Below are 16,296 nucleotides of genomic sequence, written 5' to 3'. Positions count from 1 at the left end.
GTAAAATCCTGGTAGATTTAACTTTCCCATCTCTCTGCAGTATTTTCAATGTGTTTCCATTGAGAGAAAACAAAACAAGGCTCAGGCTAAGTGCAATTGAAGAAAATTCTGAAATAAAGCACCAAGAAACAACAGAAAAAAAAGTGGATTATATGCATAAATTCTGGGTGCATTTCCCATGTAAATATTCCTTGATTTTTGCTAGCAATGTTATGCAAAAATATTTAGATGAGCAGATTATAAAAGAGCAGTGCTGCCCGTGTAACTTGAATAGCGAATCTATCGGGGATGAGCAGTTGGAAAGTGATGGGACCATTTATATATCCATTAGCGGAGAATTGCTGATCATCCCAAGGAAAACAGGTTTTCCTTGCCAGCTGTTCGGTATTTCGGGCATTTCAGTGGCTCCTGTTATCAACCGCAGCCCGCCTCAAGTGCTGATTTCTCCCCACACGGATGCCGGGCGAGCTCCCCGCTCCCGGAGCACAAACCAGGAGTAAGGAGTAAGGGATTCAGGAGCGGGACCGGCGGCTGCGAGGGCTCAGCGCTCCTGGGTTCCGCCGCTCGGTGCCCTCGCTGGGCCTCGGCCCCGCGCCGGATCCCGCTCGGTCCCGCCGCCAGGCGCCCACCGGGGCATGGAGCCAAGGAGGGACCGGCGGACCGCGGCAGGCGCGGAGAGCTACGCTCCCTGTGTGGTGTTAAAATACGATAAAACTGAACTTATTAGGTCCTTATTTCGAAAAACGAAAAATCCAGTTCTGTTAGCACGGAGCGATCTCCGGTGCCTGTGTGAATTCTCACCCGCCGATAGCGCGGATAGCGCGGGCACCTTCCACCTCTGCCCGAAACCCCGAGACAGAGCGAGGCGGCACCTGCGCACCGAGGGAATGTGCCGAGCATCGGATTCTGCCCGTGCAGCATCGCAGACACCGGGCTGTGAGAGACGGGACAGAGCCGGGTGTGAGGGATGGAACCAGAGCCGGGTGTGAGGGGTGGGACAGAGCCGGGCTGTGAGGGACGGGACAGAGCCGGGCTGTGAGGGACGGGACAGAGCCGGGTGTGAGGGGTGGGACAGAGCCGGGTGTGAGGGACGGGACAGAGCCGGGTGTGAGGGATGGAACCAGAGCCGGGTGTGAGGGGTGGGACAGAGCCGGGTGTGAGGGACGGGACAGAGCCGGGTGTGAGGGACGGGACAGAGCCGGGCTGTGAGGGACGGGACAGAGCCGGGTGTGAGGGACGGGACAGAGCCGGGTGTGAGGGACGGGACAGAGCCGGGTGTGAGGGACGGAACCAGAGCCGGGTGTGAGGGACGGGACAGAGCCGGGTGTGAGGGGTGGGACAGAGCCGGGTGTGAGGGACGGGACAGAGCCGGGTGTGAGGGACGGGACAGAGCCGGGTGTGAGGGATGGAACCAGAGCCGGGTGTGAGGGATGGAACCAGAGCCGGGTGTGAGGGATGGAACCAGAGCCGGGCTGTGAGGGACGGGACAGAGCCGGGTGTGAGGGGTGGGACAGAGCCGGGCTGTGAGGGACGGGACAGAGCCGGGCTGTGAGGGACGGGACAGAGCCGGGTGTGAGGGACGGGACAGAGCCGGGTGTGAGGGATGGAACCAGAGCCGGGTGTGAGGGACGGGACAGAGCCGGGTGTGAGGGACGGGACAGAGTGGGTGTCCTCTGCCAGCTGGACCAAGCACCCAACAACTGGGCTGTGACCTGTCAGAATTAATCTGCAAAAATCACAATTACAACTGTAAAACCTGATTTAGAGAAAAATATTTCTCTTTTCTCGGGGTCCTGCATAAAATGAAAACAAGCTTTTTACCTCTAGTATAAAACTGACTAAAATAGCATATTTGCTCAGGTACCATAAACAAACTGCATCCAGAAAGCAGAGTAAGATCTTTCATGTAACCTATATATGGAATTTGAGTGTTAATCTCCGATTTAAGAAAAAAAAAAAAAGCTGATAATTTTCTGACCTTGATCCCTGGTAGCTGCCTGCTGTCACACCACTGCCAGCACAGCATGTTTGACAGCAATTCTTACTGCTTCTTTTTTTATCTCCTGGTGTGAAGAAATGAAGTGAGCAGCTCAGGAAATGTGAACATTTATATTATTTTTTAAAGACACAAATTACTTTTCAAAGGTTCTCTCACGAAACACCCAGCATGTTCCCCTGGGGTAGTTTCAACTATGGGTAGATCAGAAGTGAAACATTTCCCATAGTATCCCACTACGTAAAATTGAATTGACAAGATAGTGCAAAGTTACTGTGTATTTTCAGTAGCCAAAAGTACTGAAGAGCTGCTAAGTCTCCAGTGCCTGATACATTTAATAAATTCAAAAAACTTGAGACTGATTAAATTAAATTGAGATTTGGTTCAATTCAAGTGAAGCTCTGGAAGGACTGGAGGCTGAGAGCTGCAAAGCTGCCCTGGTCTGGAGAGGTTTAACCCCATGTGAAAACATTTCACTACACTCTGCAGCTGTTACAGCCGTGCTCTTGTAAACCAATTTAAGTACCTGAATTTCAGAGAAAGCTGTTTCAAGCAAACACTTGTGCTCCTGACATCTGTGATTTGCATGTACAGGATTATTCCAGTGAACTGGTCAAGTGACTTTGTGCCCAAGAGCATGGATGTGCCGGGGAGCACAACTGGCTCAGAACCTGCAGCACAACCAGCTGGGAATGCTGTGGCACTGATTTGAGTAGTTTCTTGGTGTGCATGTGAAATGCTATGGGGTGAGAAATGACAATTCCTGGAGTGAATGAACCCATCTGCCTCCCTTGAAACAACTGAGTGCACAGGGAGTGAAACTGTAATTTTGAAAAATTTAACACAGTGACAGCAAATATAAAAATACCTTTTAGATTAAGTGACTAAGCACGCTTACAAATGGTAAAGATTTGACAGTTTTAGTCCTGTTGCTAACCAGTGAATTTCTCTTCAGCCATAACCCCCAGAATCCCATTTTCAGGGGTGCTCTTCCCAATGGCTGCCTGTGCTCTGCACATTCACAGCCCAAAAGAATCCCATACAGCAGATGGAAATAAAACACAGCCTGACAAAAATAACCTCAAAATGAGCTGGTGGAATGTGGATGAGCATGGGGCGCAAGGGGTGGAAATCCCCTGGTGTAAGGGCAGTGGTGCATGGAGGAAGCTGTTGCTGGTCCCAGAATGATGTCAGGGTGGTGACACCACCTCAGCATCACCCTCTGCAACCTTGGATGGGGTGTAAAAAAAATCAGAAAAACCTTGCAAAAACTGTTTTACTGTTACAGTGAAGTAACATTTTCCTGATCCTTCTGTTTATTTTTCTTGTTGTAGGGTCTCACTGAGCTTTTGTAAGAGGTCCCCAAGAGTCTTCAACCATTGGAGATGATTGGAATAAATTATTTAACAAAATGCCAACAGGGTAACATTTTTGTGTTAAGATGCCAGAAAGTCTTCCTGAATTTTTTATTGTCTTTCAGAGGAATGTGGGATCATACCACACATCAGTTTCTGACAAACTCTATTTTGCAGAATGTAAATACTGTATGCTGTTACACAAGGTGAGGGTTTGGGCTGTTACAGTGTTTGTAGGCACGGCTTGTGGTCGCTGCTGCTGTTGTCAGTCCTTCAAGCCATGTCCAACAGATCAGTGCCAGACATTTTAAGAAATGGCATGCAGAGGAGGGTTCAGACTATTCTGAACAAACTCTCTAAAATCCACAAGCAACAACTACCTCCTCCTCTGTGTGCAAGATGTATCCCCCAGGTGGTGAAGAGGGATCTACAGGAATAGTGGGACTCCCAGCAGTGGGGATGGCAACAGGGGCTCCCCCAGGCCTTGCTAAGGCAGCAGGCTGGGAAGGACCCTCGGCATGGAGGCAGAAGTTGCTTTCATTGGTGGAAGCCCTGGGGTTTCAGTTCAGCCCAGACAGGCAGTTGAGTCTCAGAGTGGAGAGGAAGATCTGTGGAAAATGATGGTCTGACACAAGCCCATATCCCAACAATGCTGCAGTAATGTCTGTAGCAGAAGCCACTTCCCCACACCTGAGGAGCTGCTGTGCTTTGCCCCACTGTGGGACCCTTGGCTGCTCCCACCACCTGCCTGCTGCCCCATGGGCTGGGGTACTCCAATTCTGTTCACACAGCTTCTGGGCAGCAGCTCTGTACCGTTAGAAATTATGCCCCTGGATTGAGTCATACTTCAACCAGTCCACCCAAATGCACATGAGGCCCACTCTGAGACCAGAGCACACAGTGCTACTTTGGAAGGTTTCTGTGGAATTTCCACCTCATGTGTTGGCTGTCTCACAAGTGGATGGTCATTGTCCCTAGCACCTCTTCCCCCCTCGAAGGAGAAACCTGGCTCTGCAAAACCCAGGCGGTTGGAAGTGAATGCTGCCACAGAGAACATGGCAGAAGGCTGCAGCAAATCCATTATTTCTGAGATAACTGATGGAGTAGCACTTTGTTAATTCAACAGTACACTTAAAAAACTCTCAAAACTTCCTGTGGCTTTGTTCTCTTGTGTCCTGTAGCTACACCTGCTCACCATTCTGTTAATTACCTTTTTTCTTGTCAATGTTCATGAAAGTACTGCTACTTGGAGCACAGAAATATATAAATCTCTTAAAATTACCATTAGAATAGTTTTTCAGTTTGCCATTTGCTTTCAAATGTCAGTCTATATCATGATTTCATCAAACAGATCAAGACTGCTTTCAGTATCATCCTGGGGTTCCAGCTCTCTGCTGGGATTGGCCTGTTCCTGAGCAGTCCGTCTCTTTCTTCTGTGCACGTACACAGAGTGGCTCTTCTCTGGCGCCTCGGGAAACAAGGTGTCTGCAGGGACAGCAGCTTCCAGAGCCAGCTCCAAGCCTTTGTGGAATCTAGACAGAAACAATCCTGCTGTTACCATCTTTATAGATTTTCTCAGGATCTGCAAATTGCTCTGAGAAACTAATTCATTCAGAATGTAGTCAAAACATTCAAGGGGAGAAAAGCAGTCACTAATGTTTTGTTTAACACTGAAGAAAAATCAGATGTCATGAACAGAACTGGTGTATTCTTACAAACCTGTCAATCCTCCTTAGGTTTTCTTCCATTTTCTGATTGGCTACATGTACCAGAAATTCAATATATTCTTCGGAGACCATCAATCTCCCTTTGTGGCTCAATGGAACTTCCAAGCAGTGAGTGCTCCGCACAGCCTGAAAACACACACATTATTTACCTGGAATAAAGTTTTTTAGTTTACGAAACTTAAATTTAAATATTTTAGGGATATTTAAATAATGTAGGGAGTTCATTATAGTAAAAAATCTGTTTATCCAATTTAAGTACCTGAATTTCAGAGGAAGCTGCTTATTATTTAATTACTTAGGTTGCTGTCACCTAAAGCAGCAAGCTATTTCTTTGCTATAGCATGCCCTGTGACAGCTCTTAAGCATCAGTCAGGTCTTGGCTCATACAAAAATTAAGGTTAACATAACAATATGACTTTGTTACATCCCTTACAGTAGCAGAGTCCTTACCATTGTAATTTTTCCTCCTCTGCCAACTGTAATACCAGAATTCCTGAACCCAGAGTCAATTGCCACTGAATGCTGCAGAAAAAATAAATGCTTAAACAGGTCTTGTCCACTTGCATAGCAAAAATATTTGTACATTGCATTGCAACCTATCCATAATCTCGGTTTAGCAAAAAAAGTATTCACATAATCTACCCAGATTTATTCAAAAATAGTTACATTTAAATACTTTTTAAGACCAAACCCACAAATGGTGGGTGGTTTCCAGAGGCCCACAGTGGATACTGATTGTCTGAATCAATGAATGCAGAAGGCATGTAATGTCTCTCTAGGCCCTGAACTATTTTATCCCAAGGAGCTGGAACCTCACACAGTCGTGCCACCCGTTTACAGCAGCTGCACTCGACGTGAGCTCCTCAGCTCCTCCGCACTAATGACAAAACAGGCACGGCACTCATTGCCCTCCACAGTCATGCTGAAAAGCACAAGGCAAAGGCATTGCTCAATGCATTAAAATTGGAGCCAAATGGCCCGGCTGGTAGCAAAGTACCACCTAAAATCCATCCCTTTCAGACAGTGAGAGCAGCCCAGGCTCCTCAGGTAGTGTTTCATGTGGCAGTCTTCTTCAGTTCAAAGGCTGAATAGCAGGTGAGTAATTTTTCTTTCTAAGTACAGTAAAACCCTCACCAAGTTTAAAGCTGTGTTTTTCATCAGCTTACTTTACTACCCTAATTATTATGCGCACTTGAGACTGTTTCTAAGTGCAACTGCCTACCCAGGAGCCAATACTTTTATTTATATATAGGCAAGAATATAACATATTATATGTAACAGTAATATAATATGTATATATACTTTATATACAGGCAGGAATGTAACAGAACAACAATGCCACATTGTACATGATGTGGTTTTACCAGCAGCCGTGCATCCTGCAGCTCCCGACACAGCACGTGAAGAACAAATGGTTCAAACTTGAACACGACATCACCAGTGGCTTTCTCTAGTGCTGTCATCTGGAAAACACACCAAAATATTTGTATCAAAATCAGAGTATTTCCTCTTGTAAGAGTTAAGAACACCCTACTGGGGTTGTTTTCTGATAGAAATTTTAGCAAGCTTTGCTTTACTGGAACAAATACCAATGAAAACAAGTATTCTGGAGGAGACTTTTGTGCATGTATGAAAATGTATATGTATGGTAAAGCGAACTACGAATTGAATGAGAAAATGTTCATCTTGCAGCTGCTTCTTTTGTGGGACAAAGCAAAATATGCAAAGAGTAGATTATTTTGAAAGCATACTGAAACTGAAAAACCCTGCACTGTGGATGCTTTTAACTTCAGAGACTTTAATGATACTAAATTAACAATGTAGTGTAAGAGATTCCCTTTTACATTACTTTCAGGTGTCTGTCTGCTAGCATAGCAAGCCATGCTCAGGAGTTTTTTTAACTCAAGATGCCTTAAATATGACTCCAGACAATAAAAAATTATGTAGTTTTCTAGAATATCAGCTGCATTTATAATTTTGCAGAGAACTTGATATTGAGTTTAAAAGCATTCTCTTAAAACAGGTCTGAAAAATTTATTAAGCAACACCTCTAAGGAAAAGTGAATTTTTTGAGTATCAATTCATCTCTGTAGCAAGAATAAAATTCCTTTGACACGATGTGTTTTCCATGACACCAGGAGCATTACCATGAATAAATATAAAGTCTGTATCACACTGTGCCCTTACCACATCGCTTTTGACACACGGATCATGCGTTACCAAGAGCCACGTGCAGTTCTTCTTCTGGATCCCCGTGCCATCCGTGTCCTAGTGACGGACAGACACCGTTAAACTGGTTCTGCAGCTCGGTGAGTTCCATCCGGTGCTGCTACAAGAACGGTCCTTGGAAATAAAGAAGCATCCCCCCGACGCCAGAGCCCGTTCACACCGCGACCGACCTGTGCTCGTCCGTGTGCTCGGCCCGGCCGAGCCCCGGCAGCAGCGGGTTGGTACCCCAGCAACCGACTGAAAAACTGGGGCACAGCCGATGAAGCACCGGGAACAGCGGCAGCTCCAGGACCTCAGCCCCGTGCCAGCAAAACCCGCAGGAGGGGCGGGATCCCCCATCCCGGTATCCCGGCACCCGGGCAGCGCACCCCGGGTCCCGGACCCACCGTCACGATGACCCTCCCGTCGCACGAGCTCGCGGTGCAGAAGCGCTCGCGCGCGTTCAGGAGCCGCACGAGCTCCGCGGCTCGAGCGTCCAGCGCGCGCTTCCGGCTGGGGTCGGGCCGCGCGAGCCGCTCCGCCTTGCGCCGCGCGAACGCCGCCATCGCGGCGGGACGGCGGCCCACGAGGAACAAAATTCCGCGCGCGGCCGGGCGGGGCGAGTGGCGGCACAGCCCCGCCCGGGCCCTTCCCCGCCTTCCACCGCGGGGCAGCGGCGCTCCGCAGGGAGGCGGAGACGGTGTGGGCGGGGCTCTCCGGCTCTCCTCCGGCGGGACGGGGCGGCGGCGGCTTTGCGCTACCCGTGCCGGGCTCTACAGCCACGGCGGACACGGCTGGGCCTCAGGCGGCAACCGCTACGGAGCAGCTCGAAGGGGCGGGGCCTGATCTCCAAGAGCTCTTCCGGGACACGGCCTGACTACGAAGCGACTCAGGGGGCGGGGCCTGGCGGGCCCGGTTTGTTTGTGGGCGGGGCCTGGCGGGCCCGGTGTGTTGATGGGCGGGGCCTGACGTGCCCGGTGTGTTTGTGGGCGGGGCCTGACGTGCCCGGTGTGTTTGTGGGCGGGGCCTGGCGGGCCCGGTGTGTTGGTGGGCGGGGCTTGGCGGGTTCGGTGTGTTGGTGGCAGGGCCTGGCGGTGAGAGCGTGTCACGGAACACGGAACACGCGTTCTGTTTAGGCCCGTCGTGTCGGGGCCGCATGGTGCCGGTCCCTGTCCCGGTCCCGGTCCCGAGCCCTCTTACCCGGCGGTAGCCCCACTGGCCACGGGACGCAGGCTGTGTTTCCCGTCCTCCTCGTGCCCGGGACCCCGGAGGCTGCTCCGGGTGGGGGGGCCCAGAGAAGCTCGCGCCCTTCCCTCGCCCCCGCTCCCTCCCCTCCCGCTGGTTCGGGTCATTGTCACCGGATGGATCCGCTCCTCGGCCCCGCGCTGTGTGCCGAGCTCCAGCCGGGTCCGCAGGGCGTCTCCTGCTGGCTCAGGCTCCCCTGACCCCAGCAGGTACCAGGGTTCTCGCTGTTTCTTTTTCCAGATCCTCTGGTCGCCATGGCAGCCACCAGGAGTGTGATGAGAGCAGTCCGAGTGTTTGAATTTGGTGGCCCTGAAGTGCTTAAACTCCAGTCGGACGTGTTAGTTCCTGTTCCCAAAGAAAACCAGGTATATGTGAGCTCTGTGAAGGGAAATACTGATGAATGTTAACAAGCGCCTGCAGGACAGAATGAGGGATACAACCCAGAACCTTACACCTAGAGTACGTATGTTTTGATTAGTGTGTTCATACTCCTTGAGTTATCATGCTTAGGAAATGTGGGCTCTTTACTTTGTGGTGGGCTGTATATGATGGGCTTCATATTCCACATCAAGGTTTTCCTGAAATTAGCTTCAGTTTGACACTGGGTTGTCACAGAGGCTGTTTGAGAATTCAGTAAAAATGCTACAATGCTGTGCTATGAATTCAAGGCCTAAATCTTTTTAGTTATTACTTAAGAAGTATCTTTTCTTTTAGGTGTTAATTAAAGTCCATGCCTGTGGGGTAAATCCTGTTGAGACATACATTCGTTCTGGGACTTACGCCAGGAAACCGGCTTTGCCCTACACTCCTGGCTCGGATGTGGCTGGGGTGATTGAAAGCGTTGGGGAACAAGTGACTGCATTCAAGGTATTTACACACTGGGGTAGAATTTGCTATTGTTTAAGGGGCCCTCTTTGGCTGATTGCTCTGCTACTGTATCTGGTTTTGTTGTTTATAATAATGTAATCTATTCAAGGGGGGAATCCCCTTCACTGATAGAAGCACACAGTGGAATCCCATGGCAAACCAATCTGCTGGTGGGACTGTGAGGAATGCTGTGCCCTCCTGAAGTTCAGAGGTCTCAGAAGAGTAGTGATATCTGGTGTACAAAAGTTGGGCTACAAAAGTTTGGACCTATTTTTCTGGCATTGCAGAAAAAGTTGAGATTGGATGCTTCTTTCTGGGGGTAGTAATTTCAGGCAAAACTGATTTTTTTCTGTAAAATATTTGAGAAATTTAAATTGCTTACTTATAAAGCTCCATAAATTATGTTACTTTTTACTAAATGTTCAAATACTGTATTGCTCCTGTTTAGTAATTTTACTTGGATTTCTCAGTGGGAAAATCTTGGGACAGGAGAAGGCAAATACCAATTTGCTAAAAGGTATCTATGATATTAATTTAGTTTTTTAATTGGTTCTCCCATTTAAATCATCAGACATTTGGTCCCAAACATAAAAATTGTAGGTAAAGTTGGGCTGGAATTTCCTGATTTAGAATTTATGTAACAATTTTGGGAGACCTGAGAGATTGGGTTATCAAGAGAGAAGAATCATTTTTGTTCATATTTTCTTATCAGCAGTTTGCTGTATCTGCTATGTGTGACTTTTTGCTTCCTCTGACAATTCTGATGCTCTTGGCTTGAATGAGAGATATTGAGAGGATACATATTTCCACATTTAAATAATTTAGAAATGTTTTTTTTTGTGTTTGTAAGAGCTTTTGAGGTTATGCATTTGAAATCTGTGGATGGAATTCCTGACTTTAGTCCAAGTTCATTAAGGTTTATATTAATGAGGCAGTAGGTTTGTGTGTTACACTGCAGGCTGAGGTTATAATTATGATACTTAGATTTAAGTATAAGAAATTATATGATTTGTGTTGCATTGATGGTATGTATCAGCATTGATAAACATTTCTTTGGCAAATATGACTGGTTATTTTTGATAGGAGAGCTGTTAACAATAGCCTAAACCTCTGGAAAAAGCAAGAGAAATTATTGATTTCTCTGTGTTCTCTCCCTCCATTCCAGAAAGGTGACAGGGTTTTCACCCTTGAAACACTTTCTGGAGGATATGCAGAGTATGCAGTTGCTGCAGCCAACAGAGTCTTTCCTTTGCCAGACAAACTGGACTTCAAGCAGGGAGCAGCGATTGGAGTGCCCTATTTCACTGCCTACCGGGCCCTTTTCCAGAAGTAAGGCACCAATCCATGTTTGTGCACTTTGATATTTACAATACCAAAGTTCAATTTTCACTGTCCTATAAAATGGGGGGGTTGATGAGTAGAAAATGTTTAAAAACGTTTCACTGACAGATTTGTCAGGTAATTGTGACCTAGAAGCTTGTGACTGTGTTTTATTGTTAAGTCTTTTTTCTTGAGAAAGCCTGCCTGGAAAGGCTTCATGGAATAAAACCTGTGACTCCCTTTCAGTACTCACTGGTATTTTGGCTGGGGAAGGAAAAGAGCAATAATTCTAATTTCCTCAGTAAGCAGACAGGTGTTGGGGAGCAGCACCACTGCTTGCCTGTGACAGGCCAAAATCCTGATCTGAGGCTCCATACCAGGCTCTCACTGGCTGCTGGCTGCATGTTGCTTCAAGTCATCAATCACAGGGTTTATTTGGCCTCCTTGTTCTCCCAAAAAGGCTTATGATATCTGTTTAGCTATAACTTAGAATGTAGTTGGAGCATAAACTGGAAACAATGTTGTGTGAGCAATGAGATTTGATGTCAGTATCTGCAACCCCATACTCAGTCAGTATGTGCTGCAGTCACAGAGCCAGTATTTCTTGTGTTCTTCATTTAGAGGCTGTGCCAAAGCAGGGGAAAGTGTGCTGGTTCATGGTGCTAGTGGGGGGGTAAGTATTCCAAGGAGGCAAGTGTAGAGAACACTGCTCTCTCTCCTTGCATCTGCTTCTTCCTGGGATATCAGTTATGGTCATATTTGTATCAATAGATTGGCAGATTAGATTTTTATTTCAGATACTCTAGGATACACATTCTTAGAACAAACCCTGTTATTCCCCATAACTGTAAGACTGCATAAGTACTGGTGTGAGATCCCCAGTCAGAGGGTCACACATGGAACAGGATTTTGCTGCAGGTGGTAGCTGGTCTGGAAGTTATAGCACTGCTAGCAGAAAGCTCTAATTTTCCAATAGGTACAAACAGTTCTCAGTCCTCTTGGAATAAGTGCAGGGCGGTGCAGGGTGACTGTGCATTTCTGGGATGTTTTTACCCATGAGCCAACAGCTGGCTGCCCAAGGAAAGGTACTGGAGTATATAAACCTGTGACTGAATACTACATGAAATTGCATTTCTAGTTTTCTTTGGGTTTTTGTGACAAATGTACTTTACAATGACACAGCATTCTAGTTTGTCTCCCACACCCTGCACTTACTCGGTTTCTGGTGATGCACCAAACAGCTGCTGTGAACAGGCCAAGTTTCCGTAAATATTTGTTAGACAACAAAAAGATCAATTAATATCTTATTGTGAGATACTAGAATGGCAGTTATTTAGCATCATGACTCTTTTTTTAAAATTTTCATAAACTAAATGTACTGCTTCTATTTTTACTGGAGTGCAAAGCTGGTAGGAGATGGTGAGAATTTACTTTCTAAAGAAGTAGTGTTAACAAAATTTGTGCCTGCATTTTCTTTGCAATGTATAATGCTGGTGTTAATAACAGGTGATTCTCTGAAGAGAAGAATTCCTTTGGATTTGTATTAGAAATATATAGCCCAGCTTTGACAGATACTCAGCATTCTACATCGATGTATGTCAAATGCTGATAGCTATTAAAAAACATCAAAAAATATATGGAAATATATTTTCTTTTTTAAAGAGTATTTGTCTGTCTTTAAGATCCAAATTATTGGATCCACATTACCAGACTAGGTTTTTAAATGGAGAAGTTCCAAATTGCTGGTAGAATATTTAAAATATAAAATTCTAAGAAAGAGGTAAAATAATTTTCTCTTTTGGTGTTTTTCTCCCCTCAGGTGGGACTAGCAGCATGTCAGATTGCCAGAGCTTGTGGTTTGAAGGTTTTAGGTACAGCAGGAACTGAGGAGGGCATGAATATGATCCTGAGAAACGGTGCTCACCAAGCCTTTAATCATAGAGACCCGAATTACACTGAGAGAATTAAGGTAATTATTGTCTGGACTCAAGAATGCAGGCCGTGTTGTTCTTAACAAAATGTGAACAGTTGTTTGCAGAAGACTTTAAAGTACATTTATGTAGGAGCAACAGTGTACTGCCTTTTTCATTTCTACACAAGGGAAAACCTTCTCAGGCTGGAAGAGCCAAGCTTTCCTCACAGGCAGTGGCATTTAGAACTTGTTACATTCAGCAAATTCCAGTGTGGGATCACATCATAAATTACCACGGTGAAATGTGCTACATTTCAGCTAATTAGCTGTCAGCTGCACAAAGTACAAAGGCTGTACTGAAAATTTAAACAATAAGGTGTAGAATGGATACTTTCTGTAGTGTTTAAAATAAATGATGGTACTCAAGCACTAAAATAACATCCTGTGTCCTCTGCAGGCGTGCACAGGGCCAGGGGGAATCGATATAATCATAGAAATGCTCTCGAATGTCAACCTGGATGCTGACTTGCAGCTGCTGTCCCGCGCAGGGAGGGTAATGGTGCGTGTTTGTTCCTGGGCCAGGAGGGTGGCAGGGTTTGTGTCCCTGGCAGGGGGGTGATGATGGCTGCTTGTGTCACTGATTTTGTGCATTCAGCATCACACTGAACAGCTCTGACTTGATGCTTTGGACTTCTTTGGGCAGGTTGTGGGCTGCAGAGGACGCATTGAGATAAACCCAAGAGATACAATGAGCAAGGAGTCCAGCATAATTGGAGTGAGTCTGTTTCTTGCAACTGAGGTAAGAAACATTTCTATTTTAAAGTATGCTTTATTGGCTTGTTCCAGCACCTCTCTATTTACAGTTAAAATTATTTGTAGGAATGAAAGAACAATTACACTGTAACAAACTTATTAGTTAATTCCTTTATGTTTTGATTCAATCTCAGAACATCATAAAATATTTTCAAGTTGTGGAATTTGCTTTAATTCTTGCATATATTGTAAATACTACTCTAAAATGCATTGACCTTGTCATAAACACTATGTTTGTTACATGCAGGAGGAAAGGCATGAGTGTGCCACAGCAGTCCTTGATGGCATAGAAGCTGGCTGGCTGAAACCTGTTGTGGGCTTGGAATATCCCCTGGAGAAAGTAGCCAAGGCTCATGAAGACATTATTTGTAGCAGTGGTGCCCGAGGAAAGATGGTGCTCCTTCTATAAAGGAGCACTTTTTTCCATCTATTTTGTAGCTGTTCTAACTGCACCTTTGCTTACATGGTTCACTGAATGTATGTTATAAACATACCTTTGATCATGTTTGACAGTAGCAGAAAATGTTCACTTAGATGAATTAGTTAACATTTTCTTTTTATAATGAGCAGAGTTGCATTTACTAGAAAGTAATTTTGGTAGCTTTTTTCATGGATGTGGGAATATTTAATTTTCTCTGCTGGTGTGCTTTGTGCTGCAGGGGATGGTAGGGTTTGGTATGGTCCATGTGAAGGCAAAGTAAGGCCACTGTAGGCAACATAGAATGAAGCTGCTTTTTACAGATACACAAAATTAAATAGTTTACTATGTGTGTTAATTAGAACTGTAAATTATTTTAGCCACAAAATTTACATTCAAATTTTGTCACATAATTTACTTGAAATAAAAGCTTTTGTTGAGAAAATAATTCACTTTCTAGCTCAAAAGCTGGGCAGAATCTCTCAAACATGAACTGTTTGGAGCAGAGGCAGTTCTACTTGCCTAAGGCTGAAGTGACAGAGTCCTGGCTCATCCACAGGGACCGTCACTCTGGAGCTGCATGCTGGGATTTACCTCTTTGGAACTGATGATCGTGGCCAAAGCAGCTGGTTCCTAGATGGTAAATGGCTGGTTGTGAAGATTTCAGTCCTTCCTGTGACCTTTATTAAAAGTCTCCTGGATCCCTGGCTGCATGGAGAGTGGAGGCTGAATGGCTTTTGTGACACAGAGTTCCTGTGAAATTCCTGAGCTGTGTCCACTGAAGTGGACAGCCTCAGCACTAGGGCTTTGTGTGCAGGTGTCATGTGGGGTCACTTTGCCATTACACTGGGGTAATTTCATTGTGTCTTGTTCTCATAAGCCTTAAATCCATTGTACAACCGATGATGTTGCCAGGAAAGATGATGGAATGTTTCTAAAGATAATGATTTCAATGTAGTGTTTCAGTGAGTGGTTTCAGAAAGCTGCTTGGGGAGAGAAGGACGAGGCCAGCTCAGCTGTGGGAAGGCAGGGACCATGTCTGCCAAGGTGCAGTGGGGTCCTTCCTCCTTCCAGGCTGTCCCAGGGGAATGAAGCTGGTTTCCTTGTTTGTAACACATCCTACAGGAACAGGGAGCTGTGTTTTTTAGCTGGAGATTTAAGTGATTCACATGGTGTCAGTGATGTGTGTAGGTGGTGTCTCAGCTGATTATCCAGGTGAAAGATGCTGACTGTTCCTGTTGTCTCAAGCAGAATGTGCCCTGAGCAGTGGTGCCCTGTTAGGAACCTGCTATTCCTCTTCACAACGCTGTTGGAGAAAGTAAAACATCTCTTAATATCAAAGTACTAAACAGAGGTTAAAAGTAATGGTTAACGATGGGTATGATTGTGGAGATTATGTGCATATAAAAGTATATACCTTTTCTCTATATTCTGTGTTCAAATATTAAATTAATTTTAATTCAGCCTTAATTTAGTAGGGGTCTATGACATGAGAGGCTGATGGTTTGCAGTGGCTTCTTTCTTGCTTAGTGCTGCCACAGCATCACGGATGATGTTTATAGGGGAAATTCAGTCTCACCGATTCTGTCCTCGCCGTTGGTGTCCCAAGGGCCGTGGTTGTAGTGGAGTTTGTCACCAGAAGGTGTCAGAGCAGCTCTGCATCACCACATTGTCGCTGCTCTCTGCCAGCTGACCCGGCAGAATGGCACAGCAGGACTGGGACTGACTTGTTTGGAATATCATATAACGTTTATTCTTCTGTGAATTTCCAATGTATTGTATAAATGTTTTTTGGTTTTTTTTTTTTAATTTTGGAAGAAGTGAATAGAACTAATGAGGTAGGAGTGAGGTGTGTCTGATTTGTGCAAGCCACCCAAGAGAATGTGTCATCCTGGAGAGTCGGTGGTTCGGCTCTCTTTTTGGGATATGCTGCCCCTTGGCAGTGCAGAAAAGGATGGAGGAAGAGGATGGGGGCCACAGACCAATGAATTTGGCAGGATAATTCTCTGTTTGTTGAGAATCATCTCCTGATTTGACTGGATGGGATTTTGGGAGCAGTGGTTCCCAGTCACAGCCTGCTTGGTGCTGCTCTGGCTGGTTGGAAGGGTTGAAGGGGCTCTTGTATTTGTGCTGACTTTGGCATCTGCATGAGAGATTCGGGGTTCAAAGGGAGGACTTGTGTACAATGCAAGGGTGTGGAAAGTACTGTTCTATGTGTTTCTAAAACAGAAAAGAGTGGATTGTTCTGGAAAGCAGCTGCTCTTGGTTAGTCTCATCATGCTCCAAATAAATGCTGCCACATTTTCTAATCATTAAAAGTGTAATTGCCTCTCTGTTGTCATTGCCCTGTGTCTGTTCCTGACTTCTTCCTGTGCTGCAGGATGATACAGTAAGTTAGTGTGAGACTTAAATTATGGAGTCGGGAAGATAAAATA

At 45.8% G+C, this 16,296-nt stretch overlaps 2 protein-coding genes across 11 annotated transcripts; one reads left to right on the top strand and one right to left on the bottom strand.

Moving 5' to 3' along the window:
• Positions 1–3,424: 3,424 nt before the first annotated feature.
• On the bottom strand, positions 3,425–8,200 carry TYW3 (tRNA-yW synthesizing protein 3 homolog). The gene is made up of 6 exons (XM_023947351.2): positions 7,694–8,200; positions 7,266–7,346; positions 6,443–6,541; positions 5,529–5,600; positions 5,071–5,204; positions 3,425–4,883 (listed from the first exon to the last, which is right to left on the bottom strand). Exons 1-6 carry the CDS (start codon positions 7,850–7,852, stop codon positions 4,679–4,681), a joined length of 750 nt encoding a protein of 249 aa, XP_023803119.2. The 5' UTR covers positions 7,853–8,200; the 3' UTR covers positions 3,425–4,678.
• On the top strand, positions 7,369–16,179 carry CRYZ (crystallin zeta). 10 transcript variants are annotated; one of them, XM_086841967.1, is made up of 9 exons: positions 7,369–7,524; positions 8,772–8,896; positions 9,246–9,398; positions 10,564–10,727; positions 11,340–11,391; positions 12,538–12,687; positions 13,088–13,189; positions 13,334–13,429; positions 13,691–16,179. In XM_086841967.1, exons 2-9 carry the CDS (start codon positions 8,786–8,788, stop codon positions 13,850–13,852), a joined length of 990 nt encoding a protein of 329 aa, XP_086698093.1. In that variant the 5' UTR covers positions 7,369–7,524; positions 8,772–8,785; the 3' UTR covers positions 13,853–16,179. The 10 variants fall into 10 exon arrangements, with proteins under 10 accessions (XP_086698093.1, XP_086698091.1, XP_086698090.1 ...); XM_086841965.1 differs by lacking the exon at positions 7,369–7,524 and adding an exon at positions 7,995–8,201; XM_086841964.1 differs by lacking the exon at positions 7,369–7,524 and adding an exon at positions 8,047–8,294.
• Positions 16,180–16,296: the final 117 nt, after the last annotated feature.

The sequence above is a fragment of the Cyanistes caeruleus genome, chromosome 9 (genome assembly GCF_971803275.1).
Source record: "Cyanistes caeruleus chromosome 9, bCyaCae1.hap1.1, whole genome shotgun sequence".
Lineage (NCBI taxonomy): Eukaryota > Metazoa > Chordata > Aves > Passeriformes > Paridae > Cyanistes > Cyanistes caeruleus.
The sequence above is the reverse complement of the archived record's forward strand: the minus strand, read 5'-3'. Positions and strand labels throughout refer to the sequence as shown.

Bases quoted from the DNA above. Each gene is read 5' to 3' on its own strand.
- TYW3 (XM_023947351.2), bottom strand. From the start codon at position 7,852: ATGGCGGCGTTCGCGCGGCGCAAGGCGGAGCGGCTCGCGCGGCCCGAC. The intron at 5,601-6,442 runs GTAAAACCACAT...TTTTTTCTGCAG, and splicing joins TGCAGGATGCACGGCTGCTG to CATTCAGTGGCAATTGACTC. The intron at 4,884-5,070 runs GTTTGTAAGAAT...GTTTCTGTCTAG, and splicing joins AACCTAAGGAGGATTGACAG to ATTCCACAAAGGCTTGGAGC.
- CRYZ (XM_086841967.1), top strand. From the start codon at position 8,786: ATGGCAGCCACCAGGAGTGTGATGAGAGCAGTCCGAGTGTTTGAATTT. The intron at 10,728-11,339 runs GTAAGGCACCAA...TTCTTCATTTAG, and splicing joins TACCGGGCCCTTTTCCAGAA to AGGCTGTGCCAAAGCAGGGG. The intron at 12,688-13,087 runs GTAATTATTGTC...TGTCCTCTGCAG, and splicing joins ATTACACTGAGAGAATTAAG to GCGTGCACAGGGCCAGGGGG.